The sequence below is a fragment of the Centroberyx gerrardi genome, chromosome 23, assembly GCF_048128805.1.
Source record: "Centroberyx gerrardi isolate f3 chromosome 23, fCenGer3.hap1.cur.20231027, whole genome shotgun sequence".
NCBI lineage: Eukaryota > Metazoa > Chordata > Actinopteri > Beryciformes > Berycidae > Centroberyx > Centroberyx gerrardi.
Window position 1 is genome coordinate 12,472,228 of NC_136019.1, and position 21,728 is coordinate 12,493,955.

A 21,728-nucleotide genomic window follows, 5' to 3' on the forward strand; every position below is an offset into this window, starting at 1 on the left:
ATTCCATAGGGTTAGTTCATTCTATGCAGTACTAGCCAAATTACCATGGCAAACAGTGGAAGGACCGTTCTAGTCCATTCTAGTTCTGAGAGGGGAGAGACTTTCAACAAGTAGTCTGTGCTTGTCAGATCATAAAATTGTATACTGGCACAGAATGGCACCTCATCAAAAGCAAACATTCTAGCTGTCGTTGAAACACGATAAGTCCACACCAAGCCGCGGATACAATAGCTCCGGGCTACATCTGAATCACCATTACTGGCAACTCAAATCTGTCAATAACTTGGGAGCGCATGTGGACCAAATCAAGGTAAACTGCCCAAACCTCCTCGATCGAAGGCTCTTCACCTCCCATGAGCCTCGGCCACACAACGGGGACCGTGGGGCAGCGCGGCGTCCCTGATTGAGCGATCGCTAACAGCGGCGAGGGGGAAAAGGAGGGTAATGATCTATAGAAAAAGGCATTAGCGGCGGGGATGTGAGGAGCGGTATATGCGACGCGGCAGCCGGGGGAGGCGGCGTGAGAAGCGGGGTAAAGGATGTGGATAAAACCCCTGACATGGAAATAAGCCGCTCCCAGGGCAACAGTTATGTGTCCCGTTCGAATATGCAGCTGGATGCACCAAGGTCACCCCCTCAGATCACCAATTTGTTCGTCTAGTGTTTCAGTCGTGTTTCGTTACACCTACGAGCGGAGCTATACCTCCACTACGTGCCCCGGATATCCGAGTTGAGCGCGTCACGGATAGGAGCGGGGCAGCGGGGGGGAAAGCGGAGAGCGACGGCGAATTGATTCATTTGAAAAGCTTTTCCACTCCACCCCACCACCCCACATTGTGACCCTAATACGATTTTGGTCACGGCTGTCATTGAGTCACTAAAAAGCACTCAGCTCTTTCATCCTCTCATCTCTTTTCTTTTCTCTGCCTTCGCCCTGTCTTTCCCTCGCCCTCCCTCTCTCGTCTCTCTCTCGTCTCTCCTCTCTCTCATGCTGGCTCTCATGTTTGAGGAGACTATAAAGAAAAATAAAACACACACACATACACACAAATAGAAAAATAAGTGTCCTTTCGGAGTCAATCCGGCCTCTATAAAAGGGCTACGTCCTCTGGGAAGACACAAAATAGCCCCTGGGCCATCTCATTTATTAGGCTCTATACGACAAAAGTGATCGTAGGTCTGTTCTTCCTGCTCCGAGACGCTTGATAAATCCCTGTCCCGACCTTCGAGGACACACACGCAGCATATGGGGGGTTATACACAGAACCCGGTCTATCGTGCGCCCCAGCAGTGCATCCTACTGTACATTATTATCTGTTTTCATAATAGCTAAGGGCAAAGACAATAGCTCTTTCCCTGTGGTCTGCTCATTTAGAGATCATGTGAAGGTATACAGGAATACACTTAGCCTAACTATGCGATGACTTACAAACCAACTGTGTATCACAGTCTTCATCAGCTAAGTAGCATTAGAATCAGAGTTTTTGGGTTTTTTTTTGACTGCCAGCTGATCATACAGTCAAAGAATCAAAGCTGGATGGTTCAATTATAACATCAGGAGCAAAAAAGTATGACTAGAACAGCAGGGTTTATTCATCTTGACCACTAATCTGATTATTTGGAGGGCAACTTGAAAGCTGGTGGGATGAATATGGAACAGTGATAATGTATTAATTCACTGTTTATATATGCGCTGTATGTATGTAGGCCTATGTACTGTATGTGTCTATCCATTATCAATCTATTGTGACTGTGCCGTGGCATTTCCTGGCCACCATTCAACAGGTTTGGGCAAAACTGCAACTCATCGGACCGTGTGTGTGCAGCTTGTAACGGTTTGGATGTTGCGCAGTTCACTGTGCCAAACACACACACACACAAGTTGGAAAAGGCCACATGGCCCTCGCTCTTCTGCAGCTTACCTAATTGGTCAAGCTGCCGTATCAAATCAAATAAGCTGCATGGGCAACCTATGTGTTCCATCTAAGAAAATTATTACCGTCTCCATGGTAACAGCATCGGGGACAATGTGTTGCTCTCTACTCCAAATCATGCAGCAGCTGTTCATTACGATCAAAAACTTAAATGCTAAAAATGCATTTGCTTGTTTGCATAAAAGTAAACTTTGCCAGTGTAGATAATACAAGTAGACATCAATATAAGCCTCCGCTCATTTACATGTTGATATTTACCTGCCCTCACATGTTGAGCCACACCGGAACCTATGCAATACAATGATATAGCTAATGCATAAAAGTCAATACTGTATTTGCTCATATAATGCATAATTTCACCCATCATTTTCACCTCAGAATTGACTGTGAACACTCATTGTAGTCTACTCCCTATTTAAGACACATGCTGAGTGGCGAACAATGGAGGCCTTTAGCTGCTGTGAGCACCAACCCCGCCATGTGAGCGGCAGCTGTATGGATTTTCATTTCAATAATTAACGCTTCCCAATTTCACACTAATGGTTGAGAGGTGTCGGAATGGTATCATTAGCCGCTAATAGAGATTCATGGCAGAATGGCGGCAATATTTTTTATCATATTTCCCTCTCCTTTTTTTTCCCCCCCTCCCTCTTTCTGAACCAAGGAGTTGCAGAGTACAAGCCCCTGAACTCCACCCCACCCGCTTGTTAATTAATGACACAAATTACAGGGCTTTGAATAGCATGTGCCTAAGGATGGGGGAGGACAGGCAGCCTACCATCTCTCTTTCTCTGGATTTTTTTCTTCATCTCTCTCCTTTTTTTTTTCCTATCATTTCCCTCTTTTGGCTCTCAGAGTCCCTCATACCATCATTACAGGTTCCATAACTCAACAGCCTCCTTTTTCTTTCAACCACTTGCCTGCTCTCTCTGTGCCCCCTTCTCCCACTTATTCAATCTGCTCCCCAGCGTCTCCTCTCTGTCTCCATCGCTTTCTCTCTCCCTCCTACTGGGAAGCAGCTATGCTATCTTATAACCTTGACAATGCAGGAAGCTGTGTATGTGCGCTTGTGCCTGTGTGTGTGTGTGTGTGTGCGTGTGTGTGTGTGCGCATGTGTTTGTCTTCTCTTTGAGGGACAGGTGCAAGGACTTGGCGCCCATCCAACTCGCTACCCACGCGGGACCAACCAACAGCGGGAGAAAAGACAAGTACAGCGCAGGCAAAACAAAATTAAATACATTTTTGAGGAACATTGCCGCAACTGGAGCAGAAATAACCTAATTGCACCTCCTGAAATATGTCTTGATTTGCAAGGACCTTGAAAATGCGGAGGAGAAGAGAGGGATGGGGGAATAGTGAGGGAGAAGCAAAGAGAGAGAGAGAGAGAGAGAGAGAGAGAGAGCGTTTAGTCTGGTGCGTGGCTGGACATGGTGGAACAGCAGTGAACAACAAAGGAAAAAATAAAAGGAAATGGAAAAGGAGCTTTGATTAGTCGGGTGATCGTTAAAACGAGAGACCCCCCGAAGAGACCGATCTCTAATTAGTGTGATATCCTCGACACTTGGCACCCCAACAAGTATTTCAGACGTATGTGTATATGTGTGTGTGTGTGTGTGTGTGTGTGTGTGTGTGTGCCCCATGTGTGGGTGCTGCCGGGTGGTATCGGGAGCTGGTGGAAGAAACATGTAAATTAAAGCTGTGCTTGTATTATATAGATGCAAGTGTTTACGCGCACTCCTAGAAGCGTGTGTGTGTGTGTGAGCATTTACTTTCATATCTGTGTTTGACTGTGCGTGTTTCCGCGTATGTCTAAGTCCGTGAACGAGCGGGGATGCTCCTGTGTGCATTTTATTGGGAGAGACCAGCCACCAGAACAAGAACCTGATAGATTACACCAGCTTATGCAGCTATTAGTGGGGAAAAACCATTTCCACATGTCCAGATTCACCTCTTTCACACCACAATTTATCCACATTGGTAATCACAGCCTTCCCGTGCAATTACCCCGCCTCTCAACTGGGAAAACACTAGAACAATAAAAAAAAGAACATTGTTTATTTCCCCCGAAAGTGCCTTCTTTTTCCTATACTATCTCACTGCATGTGCTACGATTGCATTAAGATCCTCTTTATGTAAGCATCTGGTTATGGCAGATATATAGGTAATTCATCATCAGCATGCCTCTTGTTATTTTTAATCAACCAGGTTCACTGTGTGGAGTCTTAATCATATTTTTTTGCATTTATCTTGACATTTATTCATATCGGTACTTTTAATAAGAAAGTGATAATGAAGTAAACAAGTGCCTCCACTTCCTCTCTACCCACTCCGGCTGTCAAACAATGTGGTGCGGGGGCATGACAAAAGCGTATAGAGACCTATGATGAATGAATAGACATTTCAAAACGTACAAGTTAATCCCTAGCAAAGCATGAAGGTGCTGCGGGGCACAGTTCAAAACCGACGACTGTGGAATTGCAAGATCTATCTCGGTGAATTCAGTCCACCTCCGTTGTGCGGAGATGGTGACGGTAAGCCATCAGAGCTTGCTGTGCGGGTTAGGGAGTGGTCAGCTGTCACTGAGTGATGAGATAGCATTAAAGTCCCCCTTCACACGTGGAGAGAGGTGGAGCTGGTTGCTCAGGTGGCAGAGGGAAAAAAAAAAGCTCTCCCCCGGTCTCTGATCAAGCGGGCTAATGCTCACTGGCATTTCGGAGGGTGTGGCTGAGTGATATATCTGCTGTCGCCGTGTTGATCCCCACACCAGGTCTGATGAATGTGGATTGGAGAGCTCAAGGGCAAAAAGCCACTGAACTTCCATGCAATCTGCTTAGCAGATTTACTGATAGCATCAAACAGAGTGATCAACACTTGAAGTAGCTTAAAAATTGTTGGGGGGATTATCCAAGGCAAAGAGAACCGCTTGGGTGTTTGTAAGGTAGTTGGTTGATGTTAGAATGAGTGTGTGCAACTATTAAAGCAGATTGATATTTCAATATTAGCTGAAACATCATTTCTTAATAATAATCTAAATTTGGTGATATGTGTGACGGCATAAAAACAACGGGCTAGTCTGACCAGACAAAGACTTGAGGTGCATAACCAATCACAATGTCCGCATTACAGCTATGAAGTCCCCCCTGGTCACACAGGTGGTGTTTACCGTAGGTGTGACCGTTGCATAATGGGGCCTGTAATCACACCACATTATGCCCAAGCTGCATTGTAAGTGATAGCCATGTGTACAGCATCAATTTCATGGTTTCACCTGCCAACGCAGAAGGACAGGGATTGGTAGCAGGTGCTGAGTAAAACGTGCCAAAACAATCTGCCCCTTTATTCGATTAGGGCCCCCTGAACCTGTTAAGTGTGTTATTAGAGATTGATTACATATCCATGTGAAATGAATTAAAAACCAATTAGATATGTTGGAAATAAAAACTCATTTAATTGCACAGCAAGTTGCAGTGAGGTATAGCTCAGGATTACATTATTCGATTCAAATCGAAGACTTGATTGCATGATTATATGTCTTGGCTTAGCTTGCCGAGTGTGAGCCATGTCTGACAGGGCTGAGCCGGATCCCACTGTGCAACATAGGATTTTACATTGTCTTTATTAGCTGCAAACAGTGGGGGGAACTAGTGGCTTATGTATAGCTACGGATTGCCAGTGGGTTTTCTTCCTTTGTTCTTTCTCTCTCTTCTCATCTCTCACTTTCTCTCCACCTCATCCTCCATTAATACTGAAATATCCATTTTGCATAGTGAACTGAACAAAAAAGGTTTCCTGAAAGGATGTGTAATTATCCCCTACCTCATTTTTGGGATGGGGGGTTTGACCGTTTGGACCAAGATCAGTCAATTTGCCATGGAAACTACATGCAAAGGCACATCTAATTGGTCATAACAGTCTAGAGAGAGGAGGGACAGGGAAGTAACAGCAAGCTGTCACCAACAGAAAGACAGCGGCAACCCAGGTTTGGACGTGCTTTTTGTTGTGTGACAAGACAGAGAATTTGGAGGGCCACCGAGGGATTGCAAGTGCTTCATTACAGTTACAGAGAAAGAACACTGGACGGGGTGGGCAGGAGCGTTGAGGGGGGCACAGCGGTGTTGACCTCTGACGCGCTCGACCTTTGGGAGGGACCGGCTTGTTTAAGTGGAAGTTACACCGAGAGAAAGACGGAGTGAGAGAGAGAGAGGTTTTAATAAGGCACTAAGAGAATTGACAGGCACCTCTCCAGTGAGCCGTGGAAAGTCAAGGTGAGAGGGCGGGGCAGGGACAGATGTCCGCCATCGGAGCAGAGTCATGTTTATGAGTCATCATAAAGGGTCGGCACATCACTTACGCCTGAGGGTGGCCTTACTAATCTGTAAAATGCATGAGGGGGCACGCACAAACCGCACTAGTACCAAGAGGTAAGAGAGTGCTCTGGCAGATGAGAAAACTAGCGTATCCTGATGTTCACATGGACCTACTGTGGCTTATAATGGGTTATAAGAATAAATACAAGCACATCTCATTGAGCTTTATGTTTGAAGTAAGGCTATTTGGTATATAGTATGTATCAGTTTCTATCTTACCTCAGTGCTACTTCACCTTGCTCATTCTTCAATATGAAGCGACTTCCTCTGCTGATGCCACAACACATAGCTCATGTCAAATGATTATTCAGACGGCAGCTCGAATGAAAACATGATAGATTGCCTTGCGCTGTGACATTGCCATATTGCACAGGCAAACACCGGCACTCCTGGTGATGATAACCGCTGTAACATTTTTCCATTACAAGTGATGGAGCAGATCAAATCGCGAATTAATAAAATCAATATTGTATCCGCAGCAAGTGTCCATCGATTCAGCGTCCCTTCTCTGCTGTTACTACAGGCGGATCTGATGGCACAATCCTGCCGGCTGATGAGCAGAGGGAGAGGAGAGCTGTGACTTATCCTGAGAGAGGCGAAGCTCCTAAAGCAGAACATAGATGAAAACTCCACTGAAGGTGGAAAAGGAGGAAGGATAGTTGAGAATGGGAAGAGAAAGGGAAAGGAGAGACAGGGATAATAGAGACTGCAAATAGAGGGATATGGGAAAGAAACAAACGGAGCGAGAGAGAGCACTTAAAGGACAAAAAGTAAGTGAAAGTGAGAGAGAGAGACTTAGAGAAAGAGTATTAGGACTGAGAGAGAAAGCTTGTCAGTGGAATACAGAGTCAGGACTCCACCATTGGAGGAGAGTTGGAGTCATGGGTGGCTGCTTCTCTTATTAGACACTCAAATCCTTCAGTCTCTGTCTCAGGAACTTGGGAGGGAGGCTTGTCTCACAAACCCATCCACAAAAACCCGCAAATGAATTGCCATGTCTCAAACCATCCCCCTTTCCTAATATAACTCCATGTTTATCCGTCACCTGTGAATAAGCAAACAAGTCAGACCTATTTACCCTATTTTGAGACGTCTCAACGTGAGAAGTCCATTGATGTAAACTCAGGAGAGGTAAGTGATTATTATGCCAGGCAGGTAGCTTTAATCAACTGTGTCAGCAATACACAAATAAGAAGACCCGCCGGTGAATGCGGCTCGCTCCAACTGAGAAGGTCTGATTGCTTCATTTGGGAGGTAAGAAGATCCACTGTGCTGTCACAAAGATTACAGATTCAAATGGCTCCCATTCAGCAAAATGCACTGGAGGGAAAAAAGTAGGATTGTGACAAGAGTGATACCCTGCTACTAAAAACTGAATATCACCATGGAGGAATAACAAAAACTTGCTAAAATGCATGTCATTGGAAGCCGGGTTGCAAATCTGAGTAGATAAAAACTTAAAAGTCAACATTATTCAGAAATGCTCAACACAACCTACCTGTACTATATTTTCCAGAGCGTCTCTAAGAGCTTAATTGAACGATTTTGGTGTAAAACTTCATATTTGGCACTCTGGGGGGGATAATGAAGTACATAAACACCCGATACATAACCGATGGGGTCTTGTATTGCTAGTTTGCTCTCCACACTGTGTTGCAGTTGTTTTAGCACTATGCCAGCACAGTAGAAAGCCATTGTTACACTGGAATAAAGAAGGAGAAATTCATCCAATACAATGCTTCAGGATTTAATTCACAGTTTATGAGCCTGGTCTCACATGTAAATGACAGTAGCCAGCATTTGTTTGCTGTGGCAGCCACATATGACATTGACACTGGGTGGGTGAAATAGCAAAGAGTGTGTGTTGCACATCCATCTGCCAGCGCTGGATCACAGGTAAAAATGGTTATTACTGTACAACATGAATGTTGCTGTCAGTCAGACTACTATGCAGACCTTGTGATGTCATTAAAAGTTAAAAAGAGGGTTCATTTGAATTAAATTGTGAGAGTTTGGCTGGACCAAGCACCCGCACACTGCATAGATAAATGCCCAGGACCAAATAATTCCAGGTTTATATGATTTCTAATCACGCCACAGTTACGACTTTGGCAGGCATAATTGGCTGTTGTGATTTTGGCGTCCCCCTTCAAAGGTCATTATAACACAATAGAGAAGGTCATATGGTAATGGCCGTGCCACTTCCTCTGGCCTCACCTTGACTTCCTCTCTGTCTGTTTATCCTGTTCCCCCCCATGCTGATCATTCCGTTCCCTGCCCAAATGTTCCATTTCCACTCCAGTCATGTACGGCTCGGCTCTACAGTGCTTTTACCCTGCTACGCTGATTAAATTATTTTTGTTTAGTCCATTAAGAGCTGCTTCACCAGTCCAAATATTAACTGGTGTCCATTGAGCTGAACTGAACCGAACACAAGTATGTTTCAAAGGGCCTTTGGTGCTGCTGTGCTAACTCTGTCAGAAATGATTCCTGAAAGATATTTCCGTGTTCTGAACTGGGCGAGCTGATGAGAACGCACTGACAGGTACCTTGTAAAAATGAAATGCAGCCAACGCTATCTGTGAGTGAATACATTAAACGATATGGAGTTTTATTCTCTGTTGCATACTGTTGACAATACAATTTACATACTGATATTAGCAACATCATTCGGTGGCAAAAATCTACACCGGTGTCATATTAATGCTTATGACAGCTTATTATCATAATATCTATGCAGAAATCCACACGCTAAATCCCCAGCACCGTACACAACGCAAATCCAACAGAAGATGTTACTTATGACAAAACGGAGCATAAGCTGGCATACTGTTGACATAATTGTTGCCATACAGGATGAAGGAAAATGAATGGAGCGTTAATCTCCTATCAGATACGGCAAACACAGCAGCCTTGGTTTAAACCACTGATAAACAATAGATACATAGCGATGGGTAAACACTCCTGCACACTGGTCTACTGGTATCATTTCTCACATTTAGACAACACTGTCAATAATGGCTATTTTTTGTTCTCATACAGCGTGTTTTCTTCCCAGATCAGAGATATTATTTGTTGTCTGAAGATGCACTGCTGCCTCGTCGTCGATGAAATGAATGATACTTTCAAGACGGGGTTATTTTTGAGCATGTGGGACATTACTAGCATGCGCATTGAGAGAGTTATTGATGTGTCACTGCGGTTAGAAGGAAGTGAGCGTGGGTAACAGCATTAGAGAGCATTTTCAAGAGTGTAAGAGAACGGAGGGATACGTACTGTAGGGCACACATTCATATTGGACCTCCAGGTATTTATAGGTTCCGGGGCAAGGGTCGGGGAACACATCCGGTCCGGCCACAACAGCACACTGGGTCCGATTATTACATCTGAAAGAAAGGTGAAAGGTCAAATTAATTATACAAAATCACAGCAACAGCGAACACAATCACGGCCCACTGACTGGCAGCGCTATAGCACATCAGCCAAATGTTTAGTGTGTGGTTAATGAAGTCGAAAGAATTTCATTCCGTGGCGGAGATTATAAAGTCCACATATTTTCAGGTTCAGTAAGCATTGATTGCCACGCTGTCATCGGTAAAATCATCCGTCTGACGAGGAAGAGGGGTTGTCACGGATCTACAAACAACCAGGGTTTAGACCGCGTAGGGTTTGGAGTGTTATTACTGCATGACGGATGGCGGCGGCGGCGGCGGCGGCGGCGATGGCGATGGTGGTGGGGCAAAGACACAATCAACTGAGTGCGAAATCAGCTCCAACGTGAAATGTGGGTCTTCATTAAAAACACAATTACGGTGCTGGTGGTGTTCTCATCTGCCATTTTGTTTTTGGCAGTCATCAATCAAAGCCCCACTTCATATGCACAGAGCGCCTCTCGCCACACATAATAGCGACGCTTATCGCACAACATTAACTCTTAAATGTTTTGACAAGTATTGATCTGTTGCTGCTCTGCATCTGTTTGGATGAGGAGAGGAGAGCAGGATATGAAGGTCAGCGCTGCTTCTAGTTCAACACCTATTGTCCATGTGATCTTGATAAGGCCTACAGCTGCTGGCTACAGTATACACTGAATCATCGTCCATCACATCCATACCCATTTACGGACGACCATTATCTTGCAATATATAAAAGGTGTTTATTCCTCAGCCAGGCCGTTCACAGTGTAAGCCTTGCAAAGGTCAAGGCGGGGTCTGACACAATGATTCACACACCACAATTAAAGGGTTCCCTACACCTTAATTAACATTGATTGGCTGCCGACTAATCAATCCCACCAGTGAGGGACAAGCAAAAAGGGGCCCATCTCATTTCAAGCCGGCCCCTTTAATGAGATATGGTCTGACGCGTCGCTCCCATCCCAGCTTTATGGGCTCATGAACCCTCACACTCTCCACCCTTCCCCCCCCCCCATGCACCCCGTGCCGCTCACTCACCCCCAGTCAGCAAAGCTGTCTAGCGGCCCGTCCCTCCCTATGAAGAGTTAATTCCTAGGCAGTAAATGCCAGTCAAATAAATAAGGGGTCAAGCCTATGAAACTGAGAAACAATTATAGAGGCTCCCTTCTCATCTCTGGACCCTTCCTTTCACCGCGTTTTCAGGTTTATTCTGTTTAGAATCGGGCGGTTTTGTAATCAGCGGGTGAGAGCAGAAGTTAAGATTGAGTGTCAGATAGAATTAGAAAGCCAGGTGGATAGAAGAGATGGAACTGGTGAGAGGCCGATATGTGTTGAAAATGCACATGGACACAGACACACACTTGCATTCATGCACATGTACACGCGCACACACACATACAATTTGTTTTTACCGACACGATATATCTGTGAGGTAAAGTCCATCTGTGATCTATTCATGATTAAACTTGAAAATCCCTTGCCTGGTTTTCACAAAGCACTATTCTACCTGTCTGTTATTGTAAACAAAGCCGTTTAAAATGGCCCTACATGCCTATATGTTTCTTTGTGCCAAACAAGTTCAGCTAAAACCAAATTGGAAATTTTAATCATAGTTTGTAATAACGTCCTCTTGAGGGATTAAACATCATAATACGCATTCAATGTGGATTGCACACTTAATCCCAGCCTTAACATCCGTCTTGACCCATATTCAAAATCCCTTTATCATTGCTGTGCATTTTACCTCTGCACACAGCCACAAATATCCACCGATCAGTTTACCCCTAGCTTCCTGAAGGCATGCACATATTGTAGAGGAATAAAAAAGCTAAGGGAAATAATTACAATTAAATGTATTAAGTGCAAATCAATGGCGGAGTGGGAGGGAATCGATAGCAGGAGAAGCTGCCCGCACCACGTGCCACGACGACTTCACAATTACCAATTAGGGGGGTAATCAGGATTTCATCAGGCACTTGGATCTGATGGGGCCCTTTGAACTAGCAGGGGGAGAGGGAAATGGATTCACTCGGAGTGATTGATTCAAATATGTAAATGAATAATTGGCTCACGTAGATAGAGCAATGCACTATGGGTGCGAGGAGGCGGCGGGTGGCCGGAAGCTACTGCTGGCTAAATATTTGGCGGCTTTGCTGGCGGCTCTGAGTCAGTAGGGAATTCCACAGGCAAACAATAAACAGAGGATGAACTGGAGCTCAACTCTGTCCCTTCTTTGAAATAGTTATTGAAAACATGGCTTCTTAAAAACACATTCGATTCACCATCTGTAGATAGACACACACGTGGCATATATTATTTTATAATCTGGTTCTTATATATAATAAGGGTTATTATCAGAAGAGCCATCAATTCCTTGCTTTATATACCATATCATATACCACACTACATGAAACACTATGGGCACATTGGAAACATTCACACCTATGGGCAATTCACCTGACATGTCTATGGACTGCGGGAAGAAACCAGAGCACCCAAAGGAAACCCACGCAAACACAGGGAGAACATGCAAACTCCACACAGAGAGGACCAAGGCCGAGATTCGAACCCACAGCCTTCTTGCTGTGAGTGCTAACCACTGAGCCACTGTGCTGCATTGTCAACTCAATAGAGTATTTGAATGTGCTTGATGCCACTGCTGCACCTCAAAGGTACACTGAACATGTAACAACAGAGGATGGAAAGTGGTTACATAGATATTAACCACCGATTCAATATCAGCTTCCATCAAAGTAAAACACTTTAAAAAAGAACAAAAAACTCAATTTTGCAACTTGGCCACCAACCTCCCTTTTTTATCCGCATTCCAGCTTTGCCTCCCTTATAGCCCTTTCCTCCTGTTCCCTCGTCTGCTGTTTGTTATAACTGGCAGATTAGAGCTCAGACTGCCAGCTGACGAGGGGAGATGTGGCACAAAGCGCCAGAGCCCCATGTAAGCACAAACTGTAATCACTATAATCGCCGGCTGATCCCACCGCTGCCACCGATGACAATAAGTGGGTTGAGTCCCCTCAGTCCGTTGACCGCCGACACAGACACAAAAAAAAGAGAAAAAAAAGAAAAAAGAAGAAGAAAAAAAAAAAAACAGGCAGTAGTCTGAGACAGGGACAGTGCAGCTGCTGTCAAAGCTAGACAGATTTGTCCGCATTGGAGAGTAATAAAAGAGAATTGGTGTGCACCACTGTCCCCTTTCAGAACTCAATCAACTGATTTATATCAGGAGATAGATACCAACCAAGTGGAAGGAGAGAACGCTTTGCCAGTTTTTTAAAAGTTCATGAGAGAAAATATTCTCAGTGTTGAATATCTTTCCCACACTCCAAATTGCTTTGAGTGATTTTCCATAGAATCCATATCAAAGAAATTTGCCTGAAGTAAGTCAAACAAGGAGAATGGAGATGGTTCAGCTGGCATCCTCCAATGGGAACCTCTATGGAGTTCTTTCACAGTTCACATATGTTTGAGGAGACAGTCCCTGTCAGGGAGAGAGCATTCTCCATTTGCTTTCAGTTATAAAGAGCAAACATGTCCTAAGTGCACCCCACCCCTCCCCCATATGTTGGAAATTACTCTCTCTGTCTCTCTCTCTCCATCTCTCTCTCTCTTTCTCTCTGCCTCTCTCTCTCTCTCTCCAGTCTTACAAAGCAGTTGTTATTAGTTTGACTCATGTGGCAAGGAGAAAAAAGGATGTGCTGGGTGCTTTAGAGACTTATACTGGGCTATTACGTGTGTGTGCATTTGAGTGCACACAAAAGTGCATGTTGGCACCTTTTCCTTTATGTGTCCATGGCACTGTGTGTGTGTGTGTCTGGGTGTGTACACATTCGTGTGAGTTTGTATTTGTGAAGAGAGGGAGGGAGCGAGGGAGCAAGCGAGAAAGTGACGGACGGGTCAATATTGCCGTCCCTCTGTTGGGACCCATTACGCTTTAGTGATGGTCTTCGCCGCCCACGGTCGACTTCATTCATTATCTTTCCCAGCTGCGCGCCTCAGCATCCATCTTTTCTCATTCAGCCTGTCTCCTGGCACGGCACAAAAAAAAACAACCCTTAAAACTCCCATGAAAACCTCAAGAAAACGCTACAAGCAGAAGGGGAGCACTAGCCTTGACTACTGTGCGTTTTGGTCTTGAGTAAAACCACAAGACATTCAAAGGTAACTGCTGAGAGCCGATTAGTGCAGCTACTTTACAGAAAGAGGAATTATCCATTTAAGTCCCAGTGGATACCTACTGTTCTCATATAGAAGCTTGTTAAGGAGCATATGTATCAATGTTACTGTTGCAGAGCTGCTATAGAATATGTCATCTTTTATATGTTCCAATTACTTGGTGTTCCTTCAAAGAAACCCCATGCTGGCATTATCAAATGAACTGTAACAAGTGTGCTAGCGCTGTATAGGTGAAGGGGTGGGGTGGTGTGTGTGTGTGTGTGTGTGTGTGTGCGTAATTAGAGTGAGTGAAACTAGGTTGACTTTAAAAACATGTCGACTTTAAAAACACAAAAGGAGTTTCGCACAAATGAATGAACGAACCAACCAACCGACACGCAGAGCCCGACTCTTATAAAGCTGCTCCCAAGCACCTAATAATAACACCCCCTGTGATCTGCTATTCATTGAGATACCATTTACCATCCAGTTATTAATTCACGCGTTGCTGGAATGATTTTGCCAGTCTACTTTTAAAGATTTTCTGGTGAATTTGTAATCCCAAATTGGAACAAATAAAAGCCTTAATCCGATCACTGGCACTGCCGATTGTAACTACAACAGTAGTTTCTTTTTCTTTGGTAATGGAATGCATCATCACAACTAATTTCACAGTGAAGAACAACAAAGTCACAAAGAAAACATCACACATCACAGAACAAATCCTACATATAGTATCTAGGTGTGTAACAACTCACTGATTCGAATCGACCGTGCTGAAAGTCAATATGGCTGCACTGATTCAAATTTGAATCGGGCCAAAATTGGGAGGGAATCGATGCTTCCGTGTATCGGAAAAGCTTTTATTTTAGTGCCTAATAATGTAATTTATTAACTTCCGAGTCCATAAGCTAGTCATCTGTCAGTGAATGTCACAACTTTGCTGCGATTTTGCGTCTTTGATTGAGACTTCTCAGTGTATTCTAATCAATCTATTTCTATTTTCTAACCTTTTATACCTGGAGAATGATTTCTGAACAAGCATGTTTTTTCCCCAGCAACCCCATGCATCACACTGATACGATTATAGACACTCAAACCTGCCCAGTACACCCAGTCTTGTCCACTGAGCAGCTCTATTTCGAGCCATCAGGGGTTAAGTGCTCAAGGGCGATCCGACAGTAGATGTTGGAGGAAGGGATTGTGTTTCTCATTGACTTCCCCCCACCAAGATTTTCCCTGCTGGTCCCAGAATTCGAAACAGCAACCTTCCAGTGACAAGTTGTAACCTTTAAGCTTTGGCCGCCTCACTACTGAAAAGCACATGGCTCAAAAGCACTGTGCGTGGGAATCTTATATATAACACCATGTCAGATAAAGGCATGGATGGTGCAGCAAACATATACAGGTTTCCTCAATGTTATCAAATTTATGAAACAACCTACACAGAGATCCAAACCATATGCCATCCGTTCAAGAATGCTCTGCACGTGTACACAGAAACACGCATGCACCTACATACAAAGACACATGCACATATGTGCACATTTACACACAGGCACGTGCAAACACACACACACACCGAAGTTGATAAAAGATCGATCACGGCACCACTGAACCCACCCAACGTTTATCGCACATCATAAATTCTGTCTTTATCCTACAGCTACTGACAGTTATTTTTTAATCCATTTGTTCCCAAATAGCAAGAGAGAGGCTCAATAAAGATTAAAAAGCGGAATAAGAAAATAGATGGGTTTATGAATGTATACAACATAAATGCAAGGGCCAAGTGTGGGTGTGGAGGATTTAAAGTGCAGCGCTGAAGGGGCTCCGTGTTGTCGAGTAGTTAAGCTCCCATGGCACCGCACAAACACACGTGAACGTCTGCACACACAAACACACACACACACCTACATCTGCAACTGATAATCAGTGGGAATAATCACAACATATAGAAGACTATAACAATAAATCATTGCTGAATTGCTTGCGTAACTTGATGTTTGGGGTGGCATTAGCAATACGCTAGAAAAAACAGTTGCAGAGACGTCAAGCTGTGTCAGAATGTTTGCACAAACACTACGGGCGACAAACCATGATCCCGATTCCATTTTTATGGGATTAGCTATGTGGAACTAAGCAGGAATGCCAAAGTGACTGTTCAGTTATGGAGAATACGGAGTGTTTATGTGCGTGCGCTATACGAATGACCTTGATGAATCTTCGCTGCATTAAGTACAGAGTTTCATGAGGAATGGTCAAACAAGGTTCGTGATTGATCATCTCTGCTGAACTACTTCCATTTGATTATATAAATTCAACGCCATTTCTCCAAAAATGAGCAGCTTGAGCTCGTTTTTTTTTCTCCTGACAAGCATAATCCCTCTTAGACAGTCGCAAAGATTAGTAGCTTTCCTAAGGTTTCTACAACACACAATTTGCCCTCTCTCTAATATGTGGAAGATAAGCTCCAGTTCATCCTGATGCAACAACAAGCTGCCAAAGATACAGTGGGGAAAGGGAATAAGACAGTGGACTTGGGGAGTTGTTTAAGAGCACCGACTAGAATAGAGTGTTCCTGAGTATTTTTATAATACAAGAACACACAGAGTTTCTGGATGGAGGCGACATATGGATTCACGTAGGAGGTCTTTTGTCATGGCAAGACTCCCAGAGACCGAATTGAAGCAAAAAGCTCAGATTGATAAACACATGCATTTCCTGCTTCACCATGTGTTTGGAAGAGTGGGCTCTTTCTCCGAGGTGATGACTGAAACGATATTTTGTAATTGAACAGAAGTACTGGGCTTGTTTATGGCTCACGATGATGGATGAGACAAATATAGCCAATGGACAAAACATTTTCCTTCTCTGAATTGTTCCATTTGTACATTCTGAATCCTGCCCAAAGACGAAGTAATGTCTCACTGTTCGTTTCAAGGTTTATACTTTTTATACTTTTATATTACCACGATGTTTGGAGTGGAGCGGAATCCAGGAAATTCAAAGTGGTCTTGAACTTTTGGACTCACGGTGGTCGCCGTATTCAGTGATGAATATTCAGCAACAATGGCAGCAACATCGAAACATTCTGCAGGGTAACCGTGCTGCACACGCTCAGTCATAACCTACAACTTCATTTTTTTCTCTTGGGCTTATGTAAATGGTACAAAGAGAGGAAAAACTGGAGAAAACTAACACCGAGTTGGATGGACCCTTCTGGGCTACGGCTGTGTGCAGGCAAGACGTGGATTTGAGGTCAGACGAGACAAAGGTTAGCACCTAAGGGGGCTGCACTCCTCCTACGATGAGAGTATAGCTTCTGAGGAAGAATGTATCCACCTTGCGATCAATATATACCCCATGACTGGCCTGGGGAAGGGAATTGTCTGCACTATGATGGCTAGAACATGAGAATTATGCTTCATATAAGGAGAGAGATTTGAATTGATACTAGAGAAGCCGATCATCAATGGCAAATATAAGTCATGAAATGAAATTAAAATAAAGTGCATGTCACGGCTTATTTGATCCTAAATCTTTACCAAAACATTAGCTCACCATCACCATATGCTTTAGAATATAACTGAATACCAGCGACCATTTTGACCCACTTAAATTTCACATAGTCTAACCGGAGGAAGTCTTGTCTTGAGAGGCAAGTTTCTGATTTTGTTTGTGCTGGTGGGCGGCACCAATGGTTTCAGGCCTTTAACCTCATCAATTTGAGTGTTGCCCCGAGTTAGTGTGACTCGTTGAAAGGAATACAAACCTCTGAGCTCCTCGCTAGATGTTTACTTCACCTTTAGTTCGCCCCGACAAAACAGCTTGCTCCCAACCTTTCTGCCAGTGCGGGCACGGAGCTAAAATCAAGTGAATTAAATGCAAGTTTTGTGGTCTGGTGCCTGTGCATGTCTTTTACTCTTATGTCAGGTTGTGTAGAACAGACACATAATTTAGTTCAGATTAGGGCCACACACCCCCATTTGATGAGATTCTGCATCTCAGACCCAAATCTGAGAAATACTTTATTGTTAGATATTATTTTGTCCAGAATTCTATGACTATCTGTATTGTAGGTAGAGAGATAATATCTTGTAAATGAAATAATGGTGAAGTTTAACAATTGATCAAGTTGCTGGGGACCCCCTGGAACCTCCTCTAGGACCCCTGGTGGTCCCAGGACCCCACGTTGACAACCACTGGTGTAGAGCATTTACTTTGCACACTATACTTGCTTGTGAGCATTTGTACAATGTCGAAAAAAATATAAAAAATAATGTCCTTGAATGTGAAATTGCAGGAAACCAGCTGCCTTACCATCTTATTTTTGTTTTTAGTACTGCCATTTCTATGAGCATCAGACTCAAGAACCATTGCAATCTCTTTTCAAGAATTTGGAATGGCATTTCTGTTCTTATCTTTCAAGAATGAAAAACCCAGCTGCAGGTGCGGCAGACTTGCTCATCTAGCCTCTTTAAAATGAATCCATCCTCTTTGGTGGTACAACAGGTATGAGGTGATGTGATTCCAGAGGAAATCCTGCCTCTCCACTCTGAAAGGCCAATCCGTGATTCTGCACATGCTGCAGACCATCTATGTGGCAGTTGTGGCAGTTGCAATGTATACTGCAGCTGCATCAGTTAAATGATATCTGGCCCTGCATCATAACTCAGTTAGAGGAGTGTAAGAGTTTATATTGTTGCAGTTCAGTCTTGTTCTTTCAGATGTTTGGAATAAACAAACCATTCCTTAAAAGACAGCAGAACTTGTGATGACTCTTCTGTCTGGCTATGGGCCAACAGCAGTGCTCGACCCTTTCATAAAGCCACAACATGCTTTTACTGGCTATATGAAAATTTATGAATTGTATATTTCTGCTCTTAAGGCAGGATCATTGTCTATATTGGGCAATAGCAAGTGGCCTTTTCTTTTAGACACAGACATTAGCTCCTGAGTGCTTTCTCATAAGAGCGAAGATAAACCTGCCGAAATAACAAACATTTCCTGGATGTTATCCTATTTCGAGGGATATACATCTTGAAAATTGTGCTGCTCAAAAGAGCAAAGAACAATGTTTTGTTTAAACTTGATAGTGATTCCAAGTTCAGCCAATATTAGTTTAAAATGTGTTCCACAGCGCAGGATTTCTGTTTCAACCTGATCTCTCTCTCTCTCTATCTCTCTCTCTCTCTCTTTCTCGCACACTCACACACACACACACACACACACACACACACACACACACAGAACTGCAGCCCTGTAGCCAATCTTGAAACTCCTATAAATAATGCATTATTGGCACCCTATTTTCCTCGTTCCAACCTCGGGATGAACTGAAGCCACCACTACTGTTTACTGGAACAGTGTTACCTTACAGATTCAAAGCGCCATCATTTCATTTGCGCTGTGGCCATAATTAGAAAAACTGAGTTGTATGTAAATGATGCCGCCATAATATGCAGACAGATATGATTAATATGACATAGCAGCAACAGCGGTAACTCAGATAATTAAAGCACCAGCTCTATATCCCCTCACCACTCTCCCAACATTACTGAGATATTCATTCAACACAAAGCAATAGGGGTTACTCTCATGGAGGCACAACATACAAACTGTGACAATTTGTATGATACAGTATATTGTCCAATCATGTAACCTGGGGTGGCTGTTTCCCTGAATTCTGATCAGTAACTAATGTGTCAATATTCCTTTTGCAATGTACCAATGTAATGGCAGTCTATAAGCTGTAGGCATCCAGCAGGTCAAGTAATTTATTTATACCTCTTGAATAGGGATTGGTGAAATTTGGAAGGGATTCGGCTCAAGTATCGATTACAGAATACTGATAGCATAGTTATCAGTTCCATTTCATGTTTCTGAGAATCTGGTACGTCTTCGAGTAAAACACCTAGTTGAGCAACCTACATAAAGGTTTCACGAGTAACAACTGGCAAATTGACGCATGAATGAATGCCACTTGTATGTATGAAGTTATTTAAAGCACTGGGAATAATTATTCGGAAATATATCATTAAGGAAAATGTGGGCAATTAAAAGTTATTTCCATTACCTATATGACAATGGCTTGTTAAGGCATGTTTTGAAATGTGCAGCAATGGATAGAAAAGGGACTGACTATATAAACCGAATCCACGCCTACTCCATTTACACACACCCACACCATGAAGCTAACCTGTTGACACTGATATTCATCACAGATGCATAAAAACACATTTGTCACACATCTCTTCCGTTTAAAAACATAACAACAAAACATAGTATAATTTAAATATCTGTCAAAAAGAATGAGCTTTTGATCCCTGTGTCTGTATATGTAAATAATATCGCCCACAGTGGCTCTCCAGGTGCCTGTAAGAAGGGAGATGGGAGGATTGAAATGTGCAATAACCTCACGAATCGATTTGTTTGGTGGGTGAGGCTTATTCACTGGGGCCTGCCCGCCCAATGATTTACGATTTCCAGGATGAATTTTTCTATTCTTGCCAATAAATGATGCGGCTCCCTATCTTCCTGGTGACGCTTGATTTATCTTCCAGCAAAAGCCCGTGGGACTTTCAGCTGGAGCCCCACTTTAGGCTAAGCCTCATTCCAAGGGGAAACTGTAAAAGTGGGGATTGGGTCGTATTTTTTACAACCACAGTCATATGAATATTAACGTGTCACATCTTGAGGAAAAACTATAATTTGACATGCAAGGTGTGAAGTAGGATTTGTTTTGTGTGTGTGTGTGTGTGTGTGTGTGCGCGCGCGCGTGCACGTGTGCATCAAAGACCATGACTAAATTGAAAAAGTTTATGTATGAGCACTAGCATCTCTGCAGGCAAGCTGGTGCGCGTACAAACATGTGCAGGCATGCACACATTCAATATACTCTTAACAGTATAAAGGAATCGGTCCGGGAATATTCCATTGACCGTCCCCATGGGATGCTGACCAGGGTTAGCCTTTTGAACCGCTCCTGCTGAGATGCTAAGCCTATCTCAAGAGCTTCCCCGCAAGCCCGAGATTCTTCAGCCAGATACCCAATGGTGCCACTGCTGTGACGGGCTTCAGAGGGAGAGACGGCGAATAGAAAAGGCAGAAATGCCATTGGTCTGACTTTTCAAAGCATCAAGTCCTGTTTGTTACGCACAAAGAGCGGCGTCTGCTGCTGTTTGGAGTCAAAGGACTGCTTTGGGAGCTTATGTGGCTGCATGCACTGCACAGCGACAACAAAAAGATTCTAATCCTTTCGCTGGACCGTTATTCAATCGCCACTTTGGAAATTCGGAAAAGAAATCCTGAGGTTTGTCTGCTGAAATGAATAATAAATATTTCACACATGCACAAAAAAATACTCATCCGTGTACACACAAACACTCCCATATAGCACACCATACACTGTTTTTATAATGTACACACAAATCAATAAGCACACTATATCACTATATCCCCCCCGCCATCTCTCTCTCTCAATTGCTTGAGCACACTCACGCAACACACACACACACACACACACACCAAGGCCTTCTTTCAAGCACAGATTTTTCATTTCCAGTTGCTGTCACCATGGTAACTTCCAATGTCCGACTTGGGCGAGTGTGCGCTTCCAGCACTTTCCTTTTTCAAAGCCATCCCTACAACCAGTAACCACCGACAAAACCGCATTCCTCCACTAACCGTCACCCAGAGTGCTTGGTTTCTAGGAGGTCTTTAGCTGCTAATTACCTCATGCCGACAAAGAGAGAGGGACGAATGGGCGCCTCTAATAACAACCCACTATATCTATAATACGAGCCACAAGGTTTAGTAAAGAAACCCCTCTTTACGAC

General features: G+C 43.6%; 1 protein-coding gene across 1 annotated transcript in view; it reads right to left on the minus strand.

Moving 5' to 3' along the window:
* The window catches only part of LOC139914573 (adhesion G protein-coupled receptor L3), a 142,500-nt gene that overhangs the window by 87,637 nt on the left and 33,135 nt on the right, over window positions 1–21,728 (minus strand). Inside the window, exon 3 of the mRNA XM_078291708.1 lies at window positions 9,578–9,687. Within this exon, the coding sequence (XP_078147834.1) occupies window positions 9,578–9,687 (110 nt within the window). The remainder of the gene's footprint in view (window positions 1–9,577; window positions 9,688–21,728) is intronic.